This window comes from Sturnus vulgaris, chromosome 2 (assembly GCF_052056855.1).
Source record: "Sturnus vulgaris isolate bStuVul1 chromosome 2, bStuVul1.hap1, whole genome shotgun sequence".
Classification (NCBI taxonomy): Eukaryota; Metazoa; Chordata; class Aves; order Passeriformes; family Sturnidae; genus Sturnus; species Sturnus vulgaris.
Window position 1 is genome coordinate 72,349,361 of NC_142244.1, and position 23,329 is coordinate 72,372,689.

General features: G+C 43.8%; 1 protein-coding gene and 1 long non-coding RNA gene across 4 annotated transcripts in view; one reads left to right on the forward strand and one right to left on the reverse strand.

Annotated features, from left to right (window-relative positions):
• Positions 1 to 3,663: 3,663 nt before the first annotated feature.
• SPRY2 (sprouty RTK signaling antagonist 2) lies at positions 3,664 to 10,229 on the reverse strand. Of its 2 annotated transcripts, none has more exons than XM_014870993.2 (2): positions 9,372 to 10,229; positions 3,664 to 5,440 (listed from the first exon to the last, which is right to left on the reverse strand). In XM_014870993.2, exon 2 carries the CDS (start codon positions 5,387 to 5,389, stop codon positions 4,454 to 4,456), a length of 936 nt encoding a protein of 311 aa, XP_014726479.1. In that variant the 5' UTR covers positions 5,390 to 5,440; positions 9,372 to 10,229; the 3' UTR covers positions 3,664 to 4,453. The 2 variants fall into 2 exon arrangements, with proteins under 2 accessions (XP_014726479.1, XP_088015938.1); XM_088159812.1 differs by lacking the exon at positions 9,372 to 10,229 and adding an exon at positions 9,201 to 9,328.
• Positions 10,230 to 17,273: 7,044 nt separating this feature from the next.
• The window catches only part of LOC148224848 (uncharacterized), a 112,070-nt gene continuing 106,014 nt past the window's right edge, over positions 17,274 to 23,329 (forward strand). For both annotated transcript variants that reach the window (XR_015801975.1, XR_015801976.1), the window contains exons 1-2: positions 17,274 to 17,471; positions 18,637 to 18,775. This is a non-coding gene — a long non-coding RNA (uncharacterized LOC148224848). The remainder of the gene's footprint in view (positions 17,472 to 18,636; positions 18,776 to 23,329) is intronic.

A 23,329-nucleotide genomic window follows, 5' to 3' on the forward strand; every position in this document is an offset into this window, starting at 1 on the left:
GTGCTATACACATCTGCACTTAATATGCATGTGTTTTTTGAGTCAAACTATCCTGACTTCAACAAGACACTATTTTTTATTTGTAAGATTCCAGTTTAAAATCAGATTGCATAAAGAGGAAAACATCCAAGAATTTTCATTGGTAAGGATTTGGTGCACTTTGTCACCTGGAATCCCACGTCTGGTGTGCTGTCTACTTTCAATCCCAATCTGTAACTGATTTATTTAAGATGACCCAACATGACAAATGATGACATTTTCAGTAAGACATCTATTCAATATTATTCTTACAGACACTACTCAATCGAGCGTGCTTTCACATTCAGCCAATTTCTTTCTGGGACTCTGCTCCAGTGACTGACTGAGAAATTAGTCTCAGCAGATGAAATCATTATTACTTGCTGTACCTGCACCCATCTAGGAACGTCTGAGACAAGACAGACTGTTCAAATCAATTTTTCCCAACCATTAATTCCTAAAAATATTTAAATGTTCCACTGTAGAGCAGAAATGCATTCTGCTTTCTTCTTGCCACATGACAAAAATATCTGAGGTTTCACTCATTACAAAAATTAATTATTTTATGTTTTACCAAAAGTAAAAAGGGTAATACAGGTAATACTGTATATTTAAATGCTGGGAGTTTAGTAAGTAAGTGTAAAAAATCTAATGTGTTAATCATGACAATCACTTAACTTAGAGAATTTTGGCTTTTGAAGACTGATTTTGTAAATCTGTTGAATGTAAATACTCACCTCAATATGATCTCAAATCCTTTAGGAACACATTTTATTTCCATCCGAAGCACTATTTATTTTCCACTTGAATCCAAGTCACTTTTCCTTCTTTTTTCTGTTTTTGTTTGTTTGTTTGTTTGTTTGGGGGGGACTTGGTATTTTTGTTGTGTTTTTTTAAGGGGGATTGTTTTTTTGTTTTGGTTTTGTTGTTGTTGGTTTTCTTTGTTTTTTTTTTTTGGGGGGGGGTTGTTTGTTTGTTTTTTAACTGCTATGACCCTTATCTCAAAAAAGAAATTGTAATCAAGTTTCAAACTATTAAAGAGCAAAGTAAGAAAAAAAAATGAGGTTATTAATAGAAGAATTTCTAAATTTCTCTAAATTTGATATATTTATTTGTAACTTACATCATACAGAAAAATAATTTGAAAAAATGCTATTTGTTTCCATCGTCACTAGGGTCTACTGTCAGTCCCATCCTGAAAGTCTCTATACCTTAAACAAACCTTACACAATCTGTAAGAGATCAAAACTCTGAAGCAGCAACACAACAAATGGAGCAATAATAAGGGATTTGCTCTCTCACACAACTTCCTAGCAGTCTAAAATTAAAGTCCTATATGATTTATATCAAGCATGACTTTCATGGGTATTCTCAAAACTCATGTATGGAAAATTTTCCTTACTTGGACCTCCACTTTCCTATCTCAAAGGATACAGTAGGCATGCTTTAATAACATTATCTCAATCCACTTGAAAAGCCCTCTTAATTCTTATTAAAACAATCTAATCTGCTTGAGGCAAGATTTTGGTTTTATTTAGAATACTAAACCTTATCTAATTAAGTGCAATATTAGGATGTTAACTAATATACACAAACCAGCTTTTAAGAGTCCAGTGGGCAAAAACATCAGTCTATACTAACTGAATCCTAGACCCTAGTGCCATAGTTAGCCCAACAGGCCACACTTCCCTACATCCCTGTTTCCAAGAGTCATACATCCTACCCAATTCCTGGTAATGGGCTTACCTGAGGTGGGGGGGATCCCCTATTTTATCCTCATTAAGAACCAAGTGGAAGGTGACAACCATTGCTCAGTGTTTAAACCAGCTTCAAATTTCACTGTCAACAAGAAGATGGCTTTCCTTTTCCCTTAGAACATAACTAGGTAGACAGAGAACTTACTATACTGCAAAAAGAAAACACATCCACAATTTCACAATTTTAGTACTGGACTTTAGCTAGGACTTTTGAGTTGCACCCTCTTTGACTGCTGCGCTGCTCAGCCATCCCAGTTTTCCAGTTTCACCTTCAGCTTTTAGTTATCCTCAACTGAAACATAAATCACTGAAAAGACAGGGCTTGCCTTCAGTTTTGTCAAGTTCATAAATCCAGTGAAAACACTGGATTTACTGTCTACTGCGATTGGTGGGATTTGGGGTTTCCAACATATAGCCTAAAGGTCAAAGATTCCCCTAATGTTTGTTTTCATCAGCAAGACTAACCCAGGAGTTTAAGCATAAGCACCTAACCTAGCTCAAGAACTACATTCAGTGAATGGAAACACATGATGGTTATCAACTCCTTCAAGAACAAAATTGCTGAAACCCCCCATAATTAAATAATAAAAATCTCTGTTTATCAGCCGCCAAGCACAATCTCACATATACACTCCACTACTCAGTTACTCAGTTACTGATACACTTTAAATATGGACAAATTACTTATGTAACATAAGCTACCTTTTTTCTGGCAAATTCCACTCAGAAAGCTAAATATATTCTGTTCGTCTTTGTACGCCAAAGTATCCAGCCAGCTGGTGCAGAGAGGAAAGAAAACCAGCTTACATTTTTCACCAGAGAAGTAAAGAAAAAAAAAAAGAGAAAGAGAACAAGCACTTTTTAATTTCACTTGATGATTGATAACCAATATGCACAAACACACAGTGTAAGATTTTTGAGTACTACAGACCTATGTAAAATCATCCAAATAACAGATCTGAGATGAAAATTAAGGGGCAAAAAGAACATTTACTCAAAGCTCTAGTTTTCAGCTTTTAGTGAGTTCTTAATTTATTAGTAATAACTTGCTTTTCTTGGAGGGAGTTCAGAAAAGGCTGGGAGACTTTTTTAAGCCTCAGCTTAAAAATACTTACAACTATTCTTAAATGCCAGCTTAAGAAATGTATAAATAAAATTGAACATTAAGAAAATGTATAAATAAAATTGAACATTAAGACCTCTAAACTTGGAGAGACATGCTCAGAACAGGAAATGATAGTTTGTTAATAAAGAAAGGTAAATCATTCTCTAGGCTTCCGGTGGGAAACTTGGCAGGGAAAGGATTTTGACCTCAGTGGAAGGTAACTGCCACAAATGAAAAATCAAGCAACTTTCTTCTTACAAGTGAGGCAAATGTTTGACATAAGGCTGGACTGCATTCAGATCTATCATTCCCTGTGGCATATTCTTCTAACTTTAACAAATAATCTACCAAGCTTTTTGCATTGACCGTATTAATTACATTTTTTCCTCCTCTCTCTCACTAAGTCATGCAAGCCTAACATTTTTTTGTGAATGATTACTTATTTCCTATTTGAAGCACAAAAGCTCATCACTTATAGAATAGGTCAAGCTTTCAATGCCTATTAGTCCTAGTCTGGAATGAATTAATGCATTTTCCTATGTTCATTTTCCTTTTCTGTTGTAAGAACAGTATATGGGACATTTGTGCAAAGGAAGGGAGCAAAAATCCTGCATTGTTTTCAGGTGAAGAAGTAAACAAGAACAAAAGAATGCACTTTAAAAATCTCTTTCTGGTTTCACATTAGGCTCACTCTGACTATAGTACTGTGAAGTTTGCAATTAGAAGTACCAATTCTCCCAACTCAAAACAATAAATGGGGGGAAAAAATGACAAGTAGCCCAGTTTAATTTCAAACGTTAATATATTTTCTATTTTATAGTGAACATATGCATCGTTCACCCCTTATTTGCAGCAACTATGACGTCCTCATAAAAAGGGGTGACATTTGTAAGATGCCTCTTAAAATAAATATTTCTTTTTATAAAATAATAAAACTTCAAATAAATATTCTTTACACTAAACAATATGTTGAAAAAATTAGAAAATAAAGGCTGAATTTTACTGTAACTGTACAATATACATGAAGTCCAAAGGGAAATCAAAGTCTTGTAATAGAAGGTTTCCATAAGACAAAATACAATCTAAAAACATACTGATTGATTCACATTCTTCCGAATGTACAACATATTAGTATAATATTTTGTGACTGTGCCATGTCTTATGACAGCACTTACTTTTCACAGTTGAAAATATTATTGTATATACAAAAATATAGCACATTATCTCTGGCAGAAAACAATGAAAAAAAAAAGGAGTCATTTGCTAATTTACAAATTTTGCAAGTACTATTCACAAACAATAGAGTTGCCTAGGAGTGTCTGTGTTGCTTTAGCTTATGCAATATGTGGGTCACAATGTACTGCATCCCTTTTTTTTCCCCTGTATGCCACTAGCTGGATTCTAACAAGCGTATCAGTTAAGATGGCACACACACAGAAAAGCATTTCACTGCAAACAGCAAAGTACATCCCCAACCCTTCTACTACAGTGCCAAGACCATAGCTGCTTAGTTGGTTGCATATGTACGTTAAAATAATAGTCCTTGTTACTTTAATATTTCTGGCTAGTGATGCTATGTTGGCTTTTCAAAGTTCCTGGGGGGTACGCTGGGAACTTTGCAGCAAACGGTGTTGGAGTGTTTACAGCGGCACCCAGGCCGATTTACCCGGTCGTAACAGCCCTGGCACAACTTAAGGCAACCCTTGGCTGGTAGGTAACACCACAAGCAAGGCAGAAAGAGGGACACTACACCCATGGCGGACCACCTAGTGCAGCAATGTGACTGACTGCAGGAGCAGGGGTTGTCAGCACAGTTGTCCTCGTCATCATTAGAGCAGTGATAGAAGAGGCCCTTCACACAGCAAACGCAAGTCCCGTAATCAACCACGTTCTGGGCTGAGCAAAGACACTGCTTGTCACAGATCCAACATGAGGGGAGGGTCCTTGGATAAGTGCACTCCTTACACTTACACTTTCCACAGTCCTCACACCTGTAGCTATGTGCTCCCAAGTCTTCTTTGCTCAGTGGCTTCAGCTCACTCGCCTTGAGCTCAGACTTGGGTTGCATTCGGACTATCCCGTCAGCAACTGGCCCCGAAGATGATCCTAGAAGTCTTTGCTCTGACGAATTACTGCTCGTACTTGTCCTTGTACTGCTCCGTGAACCTGTGCTGACTGTGCTGATGGAGCGGGACAGAGGCGCTCGAGGAGATGCATGCGTTTGTGTGTGCTGGATCCGGCTAAAATGACGATGCTCAGGCAAGCCATGGGGCCTTTCATTTTTGGGTTGGGCTGTTACCCGAGGAGAAGACTTGACCCCCGGCCGTGGAGCCACCGTAGGTCCCTCTGTGTATTCATTCGTGTTTCGGATGGCTCTGATCTGGTCCAACGACAAGACGTGAACCTGCTGCATCAGGACATCCCGCAGGTCGGGCTCCCCGTGCGGTCTCCCACTGTCACGCCGAGCCTGTAGTAAGGGCTGCGACCCACTGCCGTGCTGAGTCTCCATCAGTGCCCAGAAGCTTGCTCACCCCGCCAGGCTTAGAACACATCTGAAATCCTGGAGCAACAAAGAGAGGATTCACTATTGCAACACATCTCATGCTCTCTCCAGCAGCCTTTCAAGCCTGCAGGACCCCACAGCACCGCAGACAATCAAGTAATGCATCAGCCATAAAAAATAGGAGTCACATCTGGGACAAGCACAGGCACCAGTCAGCTGAGTGCACTTCCCTTGGCCTGCTCTGCCTACTGCTGTGGAGAGCTTAAGGGGATTCTTTCCTAGGACCATGCAGCTTAACTGGCGGCTCTGGAAAGCCTAGGTAATACTCCTGCTAACTGAGGCTTCCCAGGCCATCTTCTGGTTAGACCATGGCCTTTAAAGTGATTACATTTCAGCCACTTGAAGTGACACTTCTTTTCGCATCAGGCTACTGAAAACCTTACTAAAAAAAAAAAACAAACCAAACTATCCTCCAAGTATTTAGCAAGTGTAATGTGACCTGCTGATGACAGACATATAATTCTCCAATTTTGTTTAAAACTGGATAATATTTTGGTAGGCTAGTCTCTTTACACATTAAACTTTACATGATGTAAATAGGAAATTTTAGTTTAATACCAATGGTCCCAAGAAAAACACTAAATAGCAATAAAATGTTTGAGGTTAGACATTAAATGAGTTAGTGCTACCAAAAACTTCAACAGCACAAGTTAAAATATCTCTCCCCAGTATTTTAGTGTGTGTCATACTGGTGCACACCACTGTGATTGTTATTTTAAGGCTCAATACTACAAAAGCAATGCTACCACAGTTGTTTAGGTTTGGTTTTTGTTTTTTTTTTTTTTTTAATGTGTAAATAATTCCATAGACTGCATTTCAAATTGTAAATATTATCAAGAGTGGCTTGTGGGATAGAGGCATGCATAAGATAATCAAATATTGCCAGCATCCAAGAAGTCTACTTGATTGGGAATATTACTTGAAAGGATCGTTAACTATAAAGTAGGTAGGCAGACTTTAGAATTTAAATGAAAACCTAGTAAAAGACACAGAAGATGAGAACTTGTAAATAACTACCACACTCAAACAGGCACAAGTTTCAAATACCGCCCTCTAAATTAGTTAATATTTGTTTTGCCTTTATCATATCTTAAAATGGCTCCAAAATCCAATTACCTATACAAAAATCCAGAACAATATTTTACAATTAAAGCCCAAGCAGGAACCAAACTTGTTACAAGGACCACACAATGTCTTCAATTATACCTAGAAAGAGCACCATAGTGTTACTCAGTACACATCAGTTACCAACAATAATACTGTACTGAAGTATAATAAAATATAGCCAAACAGTTTAACAAAGAGTATCTCAAGACACTGTCTTTATTCTAACATCAATGAAAGACATTTAACCTTTTAACTCCTGGCTCTCCTCCTTCAAGTGTTTTTTCTTTTAAAAATAAATAGATATAGACAAATCTCTAACTTTTAAGAGTGACCATTTATTTTAAATATTACTAAATCCTGGTTTTGGACACAGGATGCATGTTATGGAGTTCATTTCCTCCCCTGCGCGCCCCGGCCCCCCCCCCCCCCCCCCCCCAAAAAAAAAAAAAAAAACCAAAAGAACTCTCGCCAACTTGGCTTGGAGCATTGCATATCCTTTTTTTTCCTAAATTAAAACCTCTGCCATACCAAAAGTTTCAACCAACAGCCTAAGTAGACATTCACCTATTCACCTCCTCTGAAACTATCTGGAGATAAAAAATAATAGAAAATAAAATGCTTTCCCCATTCACGAGAGGAATTGTCAGCCCTATCTGTCCTGCACGTCCAGGTTTCCACCAGCCTCAGCCAGCCTAGAGGGTACGCCGGATCAGCCCCTGCCTCTCCAGAAACGACAGCCCACTGCAAAAGCAGAGCTGACCCTGACCTGAAGGCGCTTCAGACGACCCCGGGATCGGTGGCGGAGCCCCCCTCAGACGCCAAGGTGGGAGCTGGAAAAGCAGCCTCCGGTCTCCGCTTCCCTCCCCGCCTCCAGCTCCATCTCGGGCGGGGGGCGCTCAGCAGGTGGGAGGCGACAGCCCCTCTCCCGCCGGAGAGTGCAGACAACCTGGAGATAACCAGGAGACATCCTCTGGGCCGGGAGGTGGGAGGGGGCTACTTCAGCCGCCTTATCAGAAAGTCAAACCCATGCTTCCTTTTAACTCTTCCCCCCCGCCCTCCCCCAGGAGATGCTAAAGGAGCTTCCCCTCCCGGGAAGTGCCAGGCGCCCTGCAGACGGTTCAGACAACACCTCCGGGACAGCTGGGCAAAAGGCAGATTACCCCCTCTCGCCTTGCCCTAAGCACCCATTCAACTTCACAAAGCCAGCCGCTGGAAAAGCTCCTCTTATTTTACGCATATTCTGCAAATTGCCTGACCTTCAGCCCGCCCCGCTCCGCCCCAGCCCGGAGGGACCCAGGAAGGCATTTCCAGTGGAGCATCAGGCCAAGCCGGGTGCTCCCCGTTTTTTCTCCCCTTGATAGATCCGCTAACAGGACAGGATGCAAAGAAACAACACACTTATTTGCAAACCTACATTTGCCTGAAAATCCTTACGGGAGGGCACATCTCTCCCTCCTCTGACCTAGTACTTCTCCCCTTTGCATCCGCCAAGAGCAAGAGAAGCAGATTTGCCTTTTTGTGTGTGCATGTGTGTGATAACACGATTCCCCACTTCTAAGAGCCAAAGTCCACTCTCACCGAGCTCAAGTGCCAAGACTGCTAACTTTTCTTAGCTGGGCTTGGCAAAAGGGTAAGCGAAGGGGACGGGTTTCGCGTTCGGCACATTTGGGGAGGTTTAAAACGCGAGGGGCTTCTTGCGTGCTGTGGAAAAAACCCGTGTACAGCTGGCCGGGGAAGGGCGAAGCCTAAGGGAGAAAAGTCCTCTGCCCGTGAATTTCTGTTTAGTGGCCGGAGCCTGTAGAAGGCACCCCCACCCCCATTCCCACCGCACACACACCAACCACCTCCTCTTCTTTCAAAGTGCTTTGAAACCCCCATTAAGGGCCGAGTGTGTGATCAGACTATGGATTAGGGCAAAAGGGACTTTACCATCGGGGTGGGGCAAAGTGACACACAAATAACTTGCTGAAAACACCAGCAGCCTTTTTTTTTTTTTTTTTTGATGAAGGGGTTTGTCACAAAGTAAGCCCACCAAGAAAAAAAAAAATTAAAAATTATGGCTTTTTCTTCCCTTCCACATATGCATAGAAGAACCTAGGGAAGGACTTTCCTTGTCTTACAGATCGAATTAGTTTCATACAGGAGAAATATCTAAGCGTACACACACACACACACACACACACACACATATGTTTGTACCAGACGTGCACTCACTTCCGAATCGCACGAATCTCCTGACGCCACTACAGACAGGCTTAAATCACGCACGGAAAGGCGGGTTGCCCCTTCTCCCCCAGGACCGGGGGACAAACAGCCCCGCCGCTCTCCAACCCCTCTGCACCCTCCCTTCACCTCCCCCGGGGCTTGTCGGAAACCCACGCGTGCCCAGCGGGGCAGGAGCGCTCAGGACCTCCCGTGCCCGGCTCCCCGCAGCAGCGAGAACACGCCGGAGCTGCGGCTGCTCCAAGCGCACCCCCCGTCCCGCTGGCAGCCCCCGCAGGCATTCCGGGGCTCCCGCGCAGCCCTCCGCCCCCCGCGCAGCCTTCCGCACCCCCGGGGCGCCCCGGCGGGGCGCGAACGCGGCGCAGCCCGCAAACCCCACGGAGCTCCCCCCACCCCTCCCCGCAGAGAAACCGCTCCGAAATCCCACCTCCAGCTCCTCTCTGAGAAAGGAAGGAGAAGGGAAGGGGGGGAGAGGGAGAACCTGTACGAATGGAAAAGGGATCGGCCTCAAACATTTCCACGAGTTTTCTTGGAGCAGCCGGGGCGGGGGAGGAGGTTACTGAAAAGCTTGTTTTGCAAAGAAGGAAAAGGCTCTCACCGTGATCGCGGCGCGGCACCAAACCCCTCTCTCTCTTGTATTTTCTTCTTCCTGCGGTTTGCAAATAAATCCAGCCCTAAAGCAAAAAAAAATTCTTTTCCAAACTCTGCTTTAGTCCAGCTTGCAAATTAGAGTAAGAATGATCACCATGTTAAAAAAAAAAAAAAAAAAAAAAAGTCCAGAGCAAAGTTAGGTGCCTCTTCCCAGATCGATTATAAATACGTGTGCGCGTGTATATATTACAATAATAATCAAAACACCTCTCCGGACCACGGTGAGTTTTCTTTGCTCCTAAAAAGAGATCACTCAGTCTTAAACACACACACTTTCCTTTTTTTTTTTTCGTCAATGAACAGGAGGCCGAATCGCCAGCACCAAGTCACTTTTTTTGTTGCTGTTGCAAATTGATCAAGAGGAAAGGGAAAAGCCAAAAAAACCAAAATAAAGTGGATCTAAAATAAAATCCCAGAGCTTTCTTCCACTGAGCTCCTCCAAAAAAGCAGCTTGTGCAATGTAGCCGTTCTGCTGAGAAGCTGAGAAGCTGCTTGCTGCAGGCTCCTTTCCCCTCTCTCCCTCTTAGCTTTCTCGCTCCCTCTGCGAGCGTGTGTGTGTTGCAGGCAGTTCTGTGGTTTGCAATCGGGGGGGGTGTTTTGGGAGCGCAGCGGATTTGTGGTGGTGGTTGTTGTTGTGTGTTTGGAGGAGGTGGAGGAGGAGGAGGAGGAGGAAGATTTGAGATCTGAGCTGTAGGGACTCGGCGTTTTTCTGCTCGCTCGCTCTCTCCCTCTCTCTCTTTTTCTTTCCGGAGGAGGTAGGGTGATCTCTCTGCAAAAGCAGCAGTAAATGGCGTCATGTGGATCTGAGGAGGAACAGAGCAGTTGTTGTCCCAGAGGATATATCGCATCCGGTCCCAGCTCATTGGCTCTGCGGGGCTACATTCACTGGCGCTCCCAGCGCCCTGCCAGCACTCTGAGCTGCGGGAGGCATTCAAAAGGGCAGCGCTGCCGCCGCCGAGCCAGCCCGGCGGCCCCGGCCCCAGACCCGGCCCCGGCCCCGGCCCGTCCGCGGCGCTCCCCGCGCTGCGCGGGGCGAGCGGCAGCCGCGCTCCCGGGGCCTCGCCGCAGCCTGTGCTCACGGGAGGCTGCTCCGTGCGCGGTCTCACGCCGCTCGGGGCTGCTTTTGTGCTCGTGTATTTACTCAGAGGCAGGCGGCGATAGGTTTGCAGGGAAACCGAGGGGAACTCGCTTCTCGCGGGGAGGAAGGCTCGCTCTCCCCGCCGCTGCTAGCCCTCGGGAGACCTGTGTCCAAGCGCTCCCCATTGCCTCCCACCCGTTTTTCTTAACCGAGTGGAATAAAAGTTTACACTTTCTGCCTCTCCCCTCCCCCGCTTCGCCCTTTCCAGCCGCCGGTCGCCGGCCGCGCAGGGAGCAGGAAGGGTGATTACTTGGGGCATTGTCCCGCGGATTAATGCGATTAGGCGGCGCGGAGGGCGCCCCCGTGCCCGGGCGGGAGAGCGGAGCGGGGCCCGCGGGGCGCGGAGCGGGGCGGAGCGGGCGGCAGGTCCTCGGGCGCCTGCCCGCGGGGTGCGCCGCGTCCCCGGCACCAGCGGGGTCCCCTCGCCTGTGCGGGGGGGGCTGGAGGTGTGGGGGTTTTTTCGACTAAGTTAAAAAACCCCTGCAAACCTCCCCCTCCGCGCCCCCCCCCAACTTTCTTTTAGTTGCCATCCGTGCGGGGGACACGGTCTGCAAGCAGCTCGCTAACGTGACTGTTTGTCTTTGGGCGTTTCCTGACACGGCCACAGCTCGGTCCCTTTGGTACGAGCTGGAAGCACTGACGGAAGCCACTGACTGTGGCTGGTTGGACGCGGGCATCTTGCACCGACGCGTATCTGTACGCGCACCCCTGTCCCCAGGAAGGCAAGCACCGAGCACGTGTGGCACTGCTTAAAATACACACCGTGTGCAAGGCAGCAATCGCTGCGCTATTCGCATGGACAGCCTTCGGTGCAAAGCCCTAACCAGCCCTCTGCTACTCGAGGCGATTTCGCAGGCACTTCCTCTCCTACACCTGCTGGTCACCGCTCTGTGGAGGGGGTGGTCATTCCCCATAAAAACGTGCAAATAAGGAGGGCTGTGTCTCGCATGGACGGCCTTCGGGTTTTCGTGGTTTTATACTCCAGTATCCGTTCTTCCACAGTACTATTCTGAACCTGCAAACTATTTTCTATGCTTGGGTGACAATAAGGTCAGCCGGAGTTAAACGGGCTCGCTTCCCTTTCAAGCGTGTTCCATCGATCCCTAGCCCGCAGAGAACAGCTGCAGCCCGTCCGTCCGTCCCGTCCCCACCCTGTTCGACCCCCGGCCCCGCAGACGGAGCTCTGTCCCGCCGGGGCGGGGGCTGCCCCTGGGCTGGAGGCGCATCCCGGTGGGGCTGGGTTACCCTCGGGGCTCCGGGGAGCGGCGGCGGCGCGGCCGCTCTGCCCGGCAGAGGGAGCGCGGCGCCGGGGCGGGGGGCGGCGGGTCAGGGCGGCTCCGCGGGGGCAGCAGCCCCGGCGCCGGGCAGCGCCGGAGGGAGCCGCGGGCCTGCCCGGAGCTTCCCCGCGGAGTGGGGCACCCAGCGGCCTGGCGTCTCCATGAGGATGACCGGGCAGTGTCATGAGCATCCTCGGAGATGTGCCCCGTGGGTAGGCTGCTCTGTGTCAGCAAGGCAATCCACGGTGTTCAGCCGTGAGAGACAAGTACGTGTTAAAATAGACGGGAAACAAAAAAGAGTATTCCCCTCACTGCAGATGACAAAAATCGCTTCCTCCCAAATGGCAAAGTCAAAAATCGGTTAAGAACTTTTTGTGCAAACCTGTACAGATGGGAGAGGTCTGTTAAATTATTTACCGTCTTTTATATTGAGTACATAAATAGTGTTTTAAACTGGAAAGTTCATAATTCCATTTTAAAATCCGTCGGTCAGTAGTGCAATCATCAATTCCCATACCGGTTCGCAACTACAGGTGTATACACTTAATACAGAGAGTAGTCTCAAAGACAGATCTGAAAACAGTGAAGCGAGACTATTTTTATTCACAGAGCCAGTCGTGCATGCAAAATGGTAAAGCATCAATGTGTTATAGCTCAAAAGAAGAAAAAAAAATTGCCAAAAATAAAGTCAGCAAAACCCCCTAAAATACAGCATCCTGGTACTGATGAGTTTGAAAAAGAAGCTTTAAACTTGCAGAGATTTGTATGCTAACTGGCACAAAGGTAAACAATAAATAGTGCGCAAATCTGCGAAAAATTAAGTGTGGTCTTTTTTGTGCGTGTGCTTGTGTGTGTTCATGTTGGAACCTCGATGCTGATTTCTCAGATTTTTAATCTGATGGTACCTTGGAACTAGCTTTTGGAGGATTGCATGTATCACTCACATTTCTTGTCGCGGAGAGTGCCTTAATGCATGTGATTATGTTTCCCCTAGTGGTTTGCTCTTAACACTGCATGATTTTTTTTTTTTCTTTTAACCCAAGCAGACCTTGTTTTTTGAGTTGAAGTTCTTGAATTTATTCTCAGCAAAGAAATCTAACTGTTGTGTATATATCTATATATATTTTTTTGTACAAACCAACATACACGTATATTTATATGTGTATAGATGTTGTATATCCATGATATATTTGAATAGTAGCAATTCCAGTGGCTTCAGATGAAAAAAAGGCCACATACATTTGAAAAGTGACAGACACCCATCTGAAATAGCTGCAGCTTTTCTGCTTCGTCCTGAAATTGTCCCACAAGTTTTTAATTGATTCCGTTTTCAGAGCAGGACCTGAAAACAAGTGGTTTTCCCCTTTACTTTGAAAAGGGAGGGAAGTTCATTCATAAGGAATTCTTCCTGCAAGGGAATGAAAATGCAGTACTATGCTGACTTTGAGAACATTTCGTGCATTATCTCATGAGTTAATGCAATGATATGGAAATATTGATTCTGCACATCCTAAAAGGACTAAGTTTGGCTGCACATTGCTTCTAATGCCAGAAGTTCCATTGAAATGTAAACCTTTAATTGATTATCTTCTGTGTTTCTGACTGAATAAGCTAAAGTACATAAAGGAATTATAGAGCTTTTTAAAAGTGTAAAGCTTTTTTTGCCTACTGATATTTCATTGAGGTTCTCAGGCTGATAAGGCCACTTAGATAAATCGTAGAGAGAAACAGAGAAGTCAAACACACAACACTGTAAACAGCGAGATGTATTTATGAAGAAAATTAGGTCCTTGACTCAGTACTGTTAGTTTTGCTTTTGCGATTTTTGTTGTAGTTTACCTGAAGGAAATCCTGGGATTCTCTTCCCTGAGAAGAGAGGGAAAATGAATCTTGTGTTCCAGGAGCACAGTCTGGTGAGACAAGGATCAGCACTGTTACATGTGAAAGAACTGATACCTGCCAGTCTGGTTGGGAATGCACAAGCTATGCAGCTGCTCAGAGATTTAGTCTCCTGCTTTTAGTGATGCCCAGATCTTCTCTGATTAAACTACTTTTTTCAGATCTAGCTCGTGATACCTTCCTTAAAGGTGATATAGGCCAGAGCCTGTGTAACTTTATCCCCTCTGGTGATTTCCCCAGTATATAGAGGGACAGTTTCCAGAAGGATATTTTCCTGTTGAATACCAAATATATTTATGTAAACTTAAAGAATAAACAGATCCCTTTCCTGATCCTTCTGAAATTATACTGAAGGATACATACATTTAGTACTTGTAATATAATGTGGAGCTTTTGCATGTAAATTGTTCTAATAAAGCTAGTATGCTCTTTGATGTGTCATTCAGTGTTATTTGGTTATATTTGTGTCCTTGATAAAATCAGCATTGGTTTTTTTTGAATTCAACTTTATAAGCCTTTCTAGCTTATACAATGCATTTTATAATTAATCCTCTCAAATACCTTGAGACCAAATGTTCAATTTGGTGTGGATTGGGACTAAGCGAAGTTCATTTACTAAATTGGTATTATAGCAGGCTTTTTATGGTGTATAAGGTGTATTTGTTTTTGGTAGGGTATTCCTCCTAATAGTTTTGATTTTTTTGGTAGAAGTAATCATGAGAATGGCAGGACAGACAGACCTTGTCTGTTAGTGTTCGAAACACTGCTCTTCCTAGATTCATTCAGTTAGAGGTTAGATAACACTGGGCTTGACTATACTAGAATTTATGCAAAATCAACTGATTGCCTATTAAAATGTTAATAAGCCCTAGTTTGGGAATTCCCAAAATATTTTGAAGCAGGATGCAGACATTTATGTGTTGACCTGGGATTAAAGTGACTCAGAAGAAATGGAAGAGGTCAATGTTAGAAGTTATGGGAAATTTGAAAGAAGATTTTAAGAAGAGAGTTATCACATCTCTACTGTGGTTTGCAGCAGTAGTTTTCAAATTTCTTCAGTCTATAGACTTTTTCCATGCTTTAGAAGAGAAAGAAAACCATAAGGGAAGCACAGACTTTTTTAGAAAATTGTAAATTACGAGACCTCCCATTTAGAAGTGGTCTATAGGAATTCACAGATCACAGTCAGAAAACCACTGATGTAGAGATACTTGAACTAGTTCTAAACTGCAATGTAGTAGAAAGGTAAATGAATATCTTGAGTACTGTGAGCAGTGGGGCTGGAAGAAGCCTGCTCTTCACAGAAGGGCAAGGTAGCCTGCATGGACCTCCATGCTGTGATGGCCACTCTGCTCCCAGAACAAAAGGTATTTTTCTGCATTGGAGGCTGGAGTTCAAAAAATACTCCCAGAGATTAGCAGTTGGTAACATAAATCTTGAAAATCAATCAAGGCATATGTACAATTCAGACTTACATATTTTGCTGCAAACAAAAGGAAGCAGATTGACCGAATGTAAAAAAAAAAAATCATGTTTATCCTATTTATGGAGATTATTTTTATTTTCCTCAGTTGTGAAAGACTTGTGTTCATCTGAGTACAAGCATACAAGCACATCCTGAAAGCAGAGGTGATGTAAACAGGACAGAATAATTTCCTGGAGACTAATAAATTTTGCACAAAAAGGAAAATAAAAACTGATGTTCCCCATCACTTGTCTGAAAATCAGAACACAATCAAAATAAAATACTGTTTATATGGTTGCATCAATTAAAAAAATATTAAAAATTGTGAAATACCCTGATCCTGCTGTCAGATCTGTACTGTCTTTTTTTTCCTGGTTATAATAGCAATATAAATGACAATAATTAAAATGCTGGATATTCTATCACAGTTTTCTCCACAGATCTCAAACTAGTTTTCAGGAGATGTCCATTTTAGAGGTGAGAAAAAACAGCGAAGAAAGAAAGAAAGAGGTAACTTATCTCAAAAGCAAGAACCAGGACTCTCAGGTCCCAGTCCAGTCTCTGTGCTGTGTACATGCTGCTTCCCATGGAGGCCCAAGGTGTTCATTTACTTCCGACCTCCAGAGTCTTTCTGCACAACCAAAATTTCAGAATCTGTGTCTGATAGAATCGGAACACTTTAAAAAAGTATGAACTGTTAGACAATTATCTTACTTTGAGAGGGAAGAGGACGAAATATTTGATTATCTAAACAAGGTTATCTCTGCAGGAGCATCCACTCCCACCCCTTGATTAAAGAGTTCCTCTAAACTTCCATCTCTGCATCTGGTGTAGTTACTCCTATATCTTTTGTGGTTTTGTAATCATCTTTTCCTGTATTTTAAGCAGGTCTGTTACTTTCAAAAGTCCCATAGATACAAAGGCAGAAGCTAGATCTTGGAGCTGTTCCTCCTAAATAAGCCCCTGACTCCTTCTGGAGTCTGAGTGAAAGTCTTGTGTGCTCCAGGCCAGGGAGGGAATCCAGCTGTCCAGAGCAGCTCCTAGGATGGTGTTCTAATTAATGAAAGTTAAAGGAAGCATTGGAAATTGCGTTACAAACATAGACAATAAATCCACAGCATCTGACAGAACAAGCTTGCAAAATAAGCCCACTGGAAAACTTCCTTCATTCTTGAGGTTAAGTGTTTAAACCGTTTAACATATTTTAAGTTTTCTTATTGTTGCTTACTCACAACGCAATTCAAATTGGCATAAATTATATCCAGTTCTGATGGTTTACGTTGTGTCAAAGCAGTTGTGTTTTCCAAAGTATGTGCTGTTCAATTTCCATTTTCTTTCTGAGCTCCGTAGATTTGTTTTCTCCACAGGGACACAAATTATGGCTCTATAAAATCCATTACAGCTAAGGAAATTTCTGTTAATGCCTTATTCAAAATCCCAATGTAGACAATAGAAATGAAGGCAACAACCTTTATTTAATTGGATAGCTTTTGCATCAGGTAAAGTCCGACTTCTGTGAAGACAAAGTCTTTGCAGGGTTAGAGAATATATGTAAATATATGTCTAAATTAGACGATCAATACGTAAAATTATATGTACAGATGCTGGGCCACAGCCTGGGCTAGTAGTAGTATTTTCAAGTTTGGTCGAAGCTGGAGCTTAAGCTGCAAAGGCAAAATTTTCATGCAGCCCAACTTCAAGCCCAAGGATTTTTTCGGCAGTAAAAAGGACTAGGAGAGGGAAAGCATTTTCTCAGCGGTGAGAGGGCGGCAGGAGGGAAGAGAGCTGCCTTTTGCTGAGACCCTCTCGGATTTAGCATAGCAGAAGCTGATTCTGAAGGCAAGTCAATGAAATAGAAACGGGAATTTCCTCCTCTCTCCTTCCTGCTTCTGTCTTTGCCTGTCTCACCTTTTGAGAACCTGGTTTGTATTTGTATACATGCGTGTGATCCCGATTTCATTGTTTGCCTTTTCACACAAGCACTTTCACCTACATCCCCCTCCCCTCCCTTCCTCTCATTTGGCAGCCAGTTGGGCTTCTTCCTGCCTTGAATACCGCATTCCCTGGTTATTCAAGCTCAGTCATTAGCACCCTGTCCCCCCACTGAAATTATGAATGAAAAGCCTTGTTGTTCTTTACAAATAACTCGGGCTTCCTCAGTCAGTCAAATTCAAATGGCAGTGACTGCCAGACAAAGCGCCTGTATGATGGACAGTCCTCTCAGCAAGCCATCGAGGCACACAGGAAGTTTTTAAAGGCACAATCTAGGTAGCGCAGCCTGGGCGTTCCCCCCCGGGCGCGGGATGGGGAGCGGCGATGGGGATGGGGATGGAGGTGAGGATGGAGGTGGGGATGGGGAGCGGCGATGAGGATGGGTATGGGGATGAGGATGGGGATGGAGGTGGGGATGGGGAGCGGCGATGGGCATGGGGATGGGGGTGAGGATGGGGATGGGGATGCGGGGCAGGAGCTGCCCTCCAGGGCCGGGGGCAGCCCGCGGCTGGCCGGGCGGCACCTCCGGCACCTCGCGGCGGCGGGGGCGGCGGGCTCGGAGCGGCGGCACAGCCCCCCCGCCGCCCGCACATTGTTCACCGGCCCCTTTCACGACGGGGGAAAAGGTAATTGACAGCCCCATTGTCCGCCCCGGCCCCCCGCGGCTTTAAAACACTCCGGGGCCCCAGTCACACGTTGTCAATGGGAGCTGTCGGAGGTGACGAGTGAAGAAGGGCTGTTCAGGAAACAGTTTGAGCCCTTCAAGTGGACAGGCCTCAGTGACTTCTCCGGCACTCCGGCTGCCACAGGCAGCCCCTTCAAAAATAACCTTAAAGCAATAAATCATACATGTTTCCTGCACTATACAAGGAACAGCTGGTTATTTTTCTGCACTTCCCCTCCCTCTCTCCCCGCCCTCCCCCCCCCTTTTTTTTTTTAAGCCTAAAAATTATTTAAGCACAGGAAATCAAGCATGTCAAAGTTTGGCACAGCAGTTTGAGTGATTTTGCAATTACAACACTTCTTTCTCTATTAGCCAATCCTTGGGCATTGCCTTCTTATCTCCTCATTTTCACTGGTTTCTGCATCTGCTCCAGTGACTGGGGTAACTCATCCATTGTCTCCCATACAGCAAGGGAAGTGATCTGTGTGGTTTGCAAGGGAAAGCTGTTCCCTCTGATTCTTCTCTTTCACAGCAACTCTGTATCCTGGAGTCCAAAAAGATGTCACGGACTTAGCCCATCACCCCTGAAACTGAGAATTACTGTTGTGTTTCATCATAGGCAGATCTGTACCTCTGTACCTTACTTAGTGCCCTTAACTATCTGGTGCAGGCAGTATTGATGCATCACCACGTGTGATACATCATATATGATGTGTGTGCATAATAATGTGTTGGATGCATTACATTTTAAATACAACTACATGTTTTTCTCCTAAGGCCTCTGGAACCTCAGGCTCTGTTGCTGCAGCTGGATCCACACGGGCCAACATTTGTGTTTGCACCAACCCCCTTTAGGAGCCCACCTGCCTGGATCTGATTTCAGCCTTGGAGCTGTCATTTCCTGCCATCACATGAGGTAGTTAGTGCATGCTAACTAACTAAAATCCAGATCTGTTAGACTTCATGTTGTCGTTTAGCAATGCCCAATTCTGCCAATATATTCAGTGCTTGGAACTGATGATACACTTAGGAAATAAAAAGCAGGGGTCAAATATTGTTTGCAATGTTCTGCAATGTCAGTACACTGTGACTAAAACATTGTATTCTAGCCAGAAATGTAACTCTTAAAAAAAAAAAAAAAAAACTGACAGAAAAGCCAGAGGATGAAGTAAGGAGAAAATCAAACTTTTGTGGAGATTTGAGGTCTGTGAAAATCAAGGCAAAAAAGGAGCTAGCTTATGTGCAGGAGCATTAAATTCTCCTTACTCACATAACACAGGATATATGTTCTTATTTCTTTATCATGACACCTGTTAACAAGATATAAAGAATATCACCGTTGGCTTAAGGTTGGCCAGAGGGTATTTAATTGAAAAAAAATTGGTCATGAGAAAGGAGGTGTGTGGCAGCATGTTTAATGTCTGTGATCTGCACAGTTCACTCCATGACATTAACCCATCCATTTAACAGCATTGCACTGGTAGGTCAGGCCATGGGAAGGAAGATTTGCATATTTTTAATTTTTTTTTAGTATTGTTACTGTCTGTCTTTCACTTGCAATATGATATGTTTGTATGTCTGTTAATATAATTTCATCTCCTACACAGTGGGTGTAGTTTCAGTTCATCTATCCACAGCACATTTCTGCCGTAGTTTAAAGGCTAAGGTAACATAGACTTGCTAAGTGCTTGAGACTAGTTTACAGGCAATTTTAGCCAAACCTTACAGCGTGCTGTAAGACATGGCCCTACTAAATATCTTTTGAAATCTTATGGGAGTAAAAGCTGTTCAAAACCTCAGACCAGATGCTTTGGTAGGATCCAGCCTTTAGCTTGCAAATTACTTCAGGCAAGGATCTCCTTCCTGTTTGGCAACTTCCTAGAACACTTTTGCAGCCGGATACATAAACTGCTTATTATGTTGAGGAGGAGATACTCATCTGGGGTGATTTACCATTGCTCACTTTCATCCTCTGAGAATTCAGTACCATATGGAAGTCAGAGGTTATCCATGTCCTGCAAAGGGAACCCATGATGGAAAGCTTTTGCTGTAAAAACCTGTTTTCTTACTTTCCTTCATTGTGACCAAGAATTACACATTCTCATATGTCACGTTATACCAACTCACCTAAAGTCTGCTAACACAGTGAATATAACAATGTTTTGCTGTTAAAATGAATGGCATTTTAGAACCTGTCACCTTGGGAGCTTTGAGGTGTTTCTCTTGTGCTGGAGAGCAGTATAAAAATGCCCAGTTAACAAGTTTGCTATTGGCTTTGCCAAGCAGTGCAAAATGGTTGCTTAGCCACCATTAGATCAGTGGAGAAAAAGAATCCTGCAACCAAACAATAATTAAGACCAAAACCTCTGCTCTTCACTGACCTACATGTAGAAGAGGACTTGAAAAGTCTTTACAAAATATGTATGCTTATTCCCTAGCAGAGCTGAATCCTTCACTTCTCAATTCTTCTCATCTCTTTAGATAGGCAGAAGAAAAAATCCAGTGTTTTGGAACACTGTTGGAAGAGAAACTTAATGTCAGTAGTTTCCTGACAGGCTTTTCCTGCTTAGCTAAGCTCATTTTTAATGGGGGATGAGAAGCAAGTATGACAAATATTTTTCTTCCTATGTAAAAACAGGTTGTGAGCTAAAGCTGTGAATCCTGCCATATGAAAAAGTGACATCAAGATGGCAGGAAAGCTGACATCATGTGCTGAAAGAGGAGTGACAGCAAGGCTGACAGAGAAGCTTAACTGGGAAGTCAAGTGTGAAGAAAGTGCAGCTGGGCAGGTGTCTGCAGATGACTAGATGGGAGAAAAAAGTGCCAAGAACTAGTGACTATCTGAAGAGGGCATCGATTTAATTTATTCATATGTTTACTTATATTTTTATTGCTTGGCTTATTGCCCTGGAGACCCATGCATTTTCTCTGGCTTGCAGTGAGGAAACCGTCCTTGCTTTTACTTTGCCTTTGCCTCAGTCTTGCAGTCACATTCCCTTAACACTTGTTGTGAAATCTAGAGTCTAATAAAGACAAAGGGAGTTTTGCCATCAAGCTTAGTGTGGCCAGGATTTGCTCAGCTTGTAAGTCCAGCAGTGTCAGCAATGTTGGACTTGCACAGACCAAGGTTAAAATTGAGAACAGGAGGGGAACTTTTCCCACATTTCCCCCCATCCTTCTTCTCAAAAGAAAGATGCAAGCTACTGTTGAAAGACAGGTAATGGTCCTTAGTCAGGTCAGTGTAAACAATGTGGACTTGAAGGAAAAACACCAATTCTGCAAGGTATAAGCTAAATATATCCTGCAAATTCTATTTGTCCAGCTTGTAACCTACTCCCAGGAGTAGCTGCAGGAGCAGCTTGGGAATGAATTACACAACAAATTTATGGTCTCTGGGAAACATGGTACTAGTTTGCATGCTAGCCCAATGGAGAGCTCCATGAACACTCTAGCTGGGCTATGAGTTGTAAATGCTGGGGTACAAGGCTCTCACTGACTCTTAAAAGGAGGTATTTGCCCAGACAGCCAGAAAAAATTGGGAACTACTGATTTAGATCACAGTAAAATTTTCTTTTGAGATTCTTGTCAGTGCTTCCACCATTCAACCAGGAAGAAGCTGGGCTGCCAAATGAATTGAGGTTGAAACCTGTTTCTGAGCATATCTCTGGGTTCAGTAGGACATAAATGTTACAGATGAAGTTTTGAATCTTTTGAAGTCTATAGGAAAAGTACCCTTGACTTTGATGAGGTCTGAATTTCATCTTTTTCCCATCACCTTTTTCTTCCCCCTTCACTTAATTCACCTCATAAAATAAAAACTGAGACTCGTGTGTTTTTGTATATCTGTCTAGATTCCTTTGAGACATGCACTGGCATACAGTCTCCATTTGTATGTACAAAAGCCAGCTATACATATGCAATTGTAACTGTGCATGAGAAGATCCTCTACAACCTTAGGCTTCAACTTATGAAAATCTGATTCTGGAAGCTTTATGGTTCCAGACTGTTTTAGGGAGAGTCAGGGAGCCAAGGGATGTGTCTGTCTGCTCCATTTTGCAATGAGCTTTTTCTCTTGGGAATAAAACCTGCAAGATGCTGAGTTCTGCGTTTGCTTTAACAAGAATTCCTTTGAAGGCATGGTAAAGTGTGATCCAAATTTGTGAGAATCCAATAATGAGAATCATGAGAAAAAGAAAAGGCCTTAATTGTCTCTGTCTTTAAGTTTTTAGGAGTCTTTTGTATGGATCTTCTAATGCATAGAAGGGCTTAGCACACATTTTCCCTCTGTCTGGAGTCAGGGGGTGAGCAGGCCCTGCTGCTGTCAGCTGTGCAAGTAGCGCAGACATCACGTGTTTCATCCTCAGAAGTTCTGCAGTCGCTTGGCTCCAGACACATGGAAGTTTCACCTGAGTAACGGCAGGAAGATAAGGCTCATTAGGTAATTATTTCTCCCAACGCGCAGGTCACGCCCCTTCCCCAGCCGGCTGGGCACAGGTGTGTTGGACATGCAGATGTGCACAAACACGCCCTTTGCGGAGCAGCATCGCCCCTCTGCGCAGAGCCTGCTGTGCCTGAGCACGCGTTGTGCCGCCAAGTGCGGGTGATTTGAAGATACATTTTTATCGCACAATTGAGCCACCATGCCCTGGGATATCTCATGTCTCATCTTGGTGAAATTCCCTACCTGAGTATTCCTTGGTGTTCCAGAAGTTAATTATCCTACAGCAGTCTCTCACCCGTGTTACATCACAGCTGTAGTTGTGATGCGCAAAGAGGCGCTTTTAGCAAGGAATGTGCGATCATTAAGTTTTAAAAACATTTAATTGGGGGGAAAAATTGGAACAGGAAAGGACAAAACTCCCCTGGCAGCTTTGAAGCCCACAAAAAGCAATGCTCTATGCTCCCTCTGCTGGCATCAGGGCAGCCAGCCCTTCCTCTCCTAGATAGATTAGCACACCAAGGCGCTGACACTATTTCCTCACGAAAAGCTCATACATTTAGTGGCACTGCTTTTGTTAGGTGTAATAAATAACAAGGCAGTTAAGATTTTTTCCCCCCTCATTCTGTTTTTTAGAAACAAGCTTTGGAGAAAGAAACAGAAAGCACAGATAGGCTGCATGATCCTGCATTTATACTTACGTCTAGCCTAATACACTGCTTCTTGTTACATAAGCTACAGGCAAATAGGGAAAAAGACATATTTGGGGTGTCATTGAAAGAGAACAGAGCAATAGCACTATATTATTCTTATTTTCAGGGTTTTTTTGTTTTGTTTTTGTTTTTGTTTTTGTTTTCCCCATGAGAATCATATCTAGGCAGAGTGTTGTTATTCTATGACTCCCGTTTTTCATTCTAGCTGTTTTGGAGGTTCTTATGTTATTAATATAGGTAACCTATTTATTTAATGATTGAATGAATATTAAGTAAGGCTTTGCTTTTCCTTTAACACATGGTAATATTTTCCTTTAGT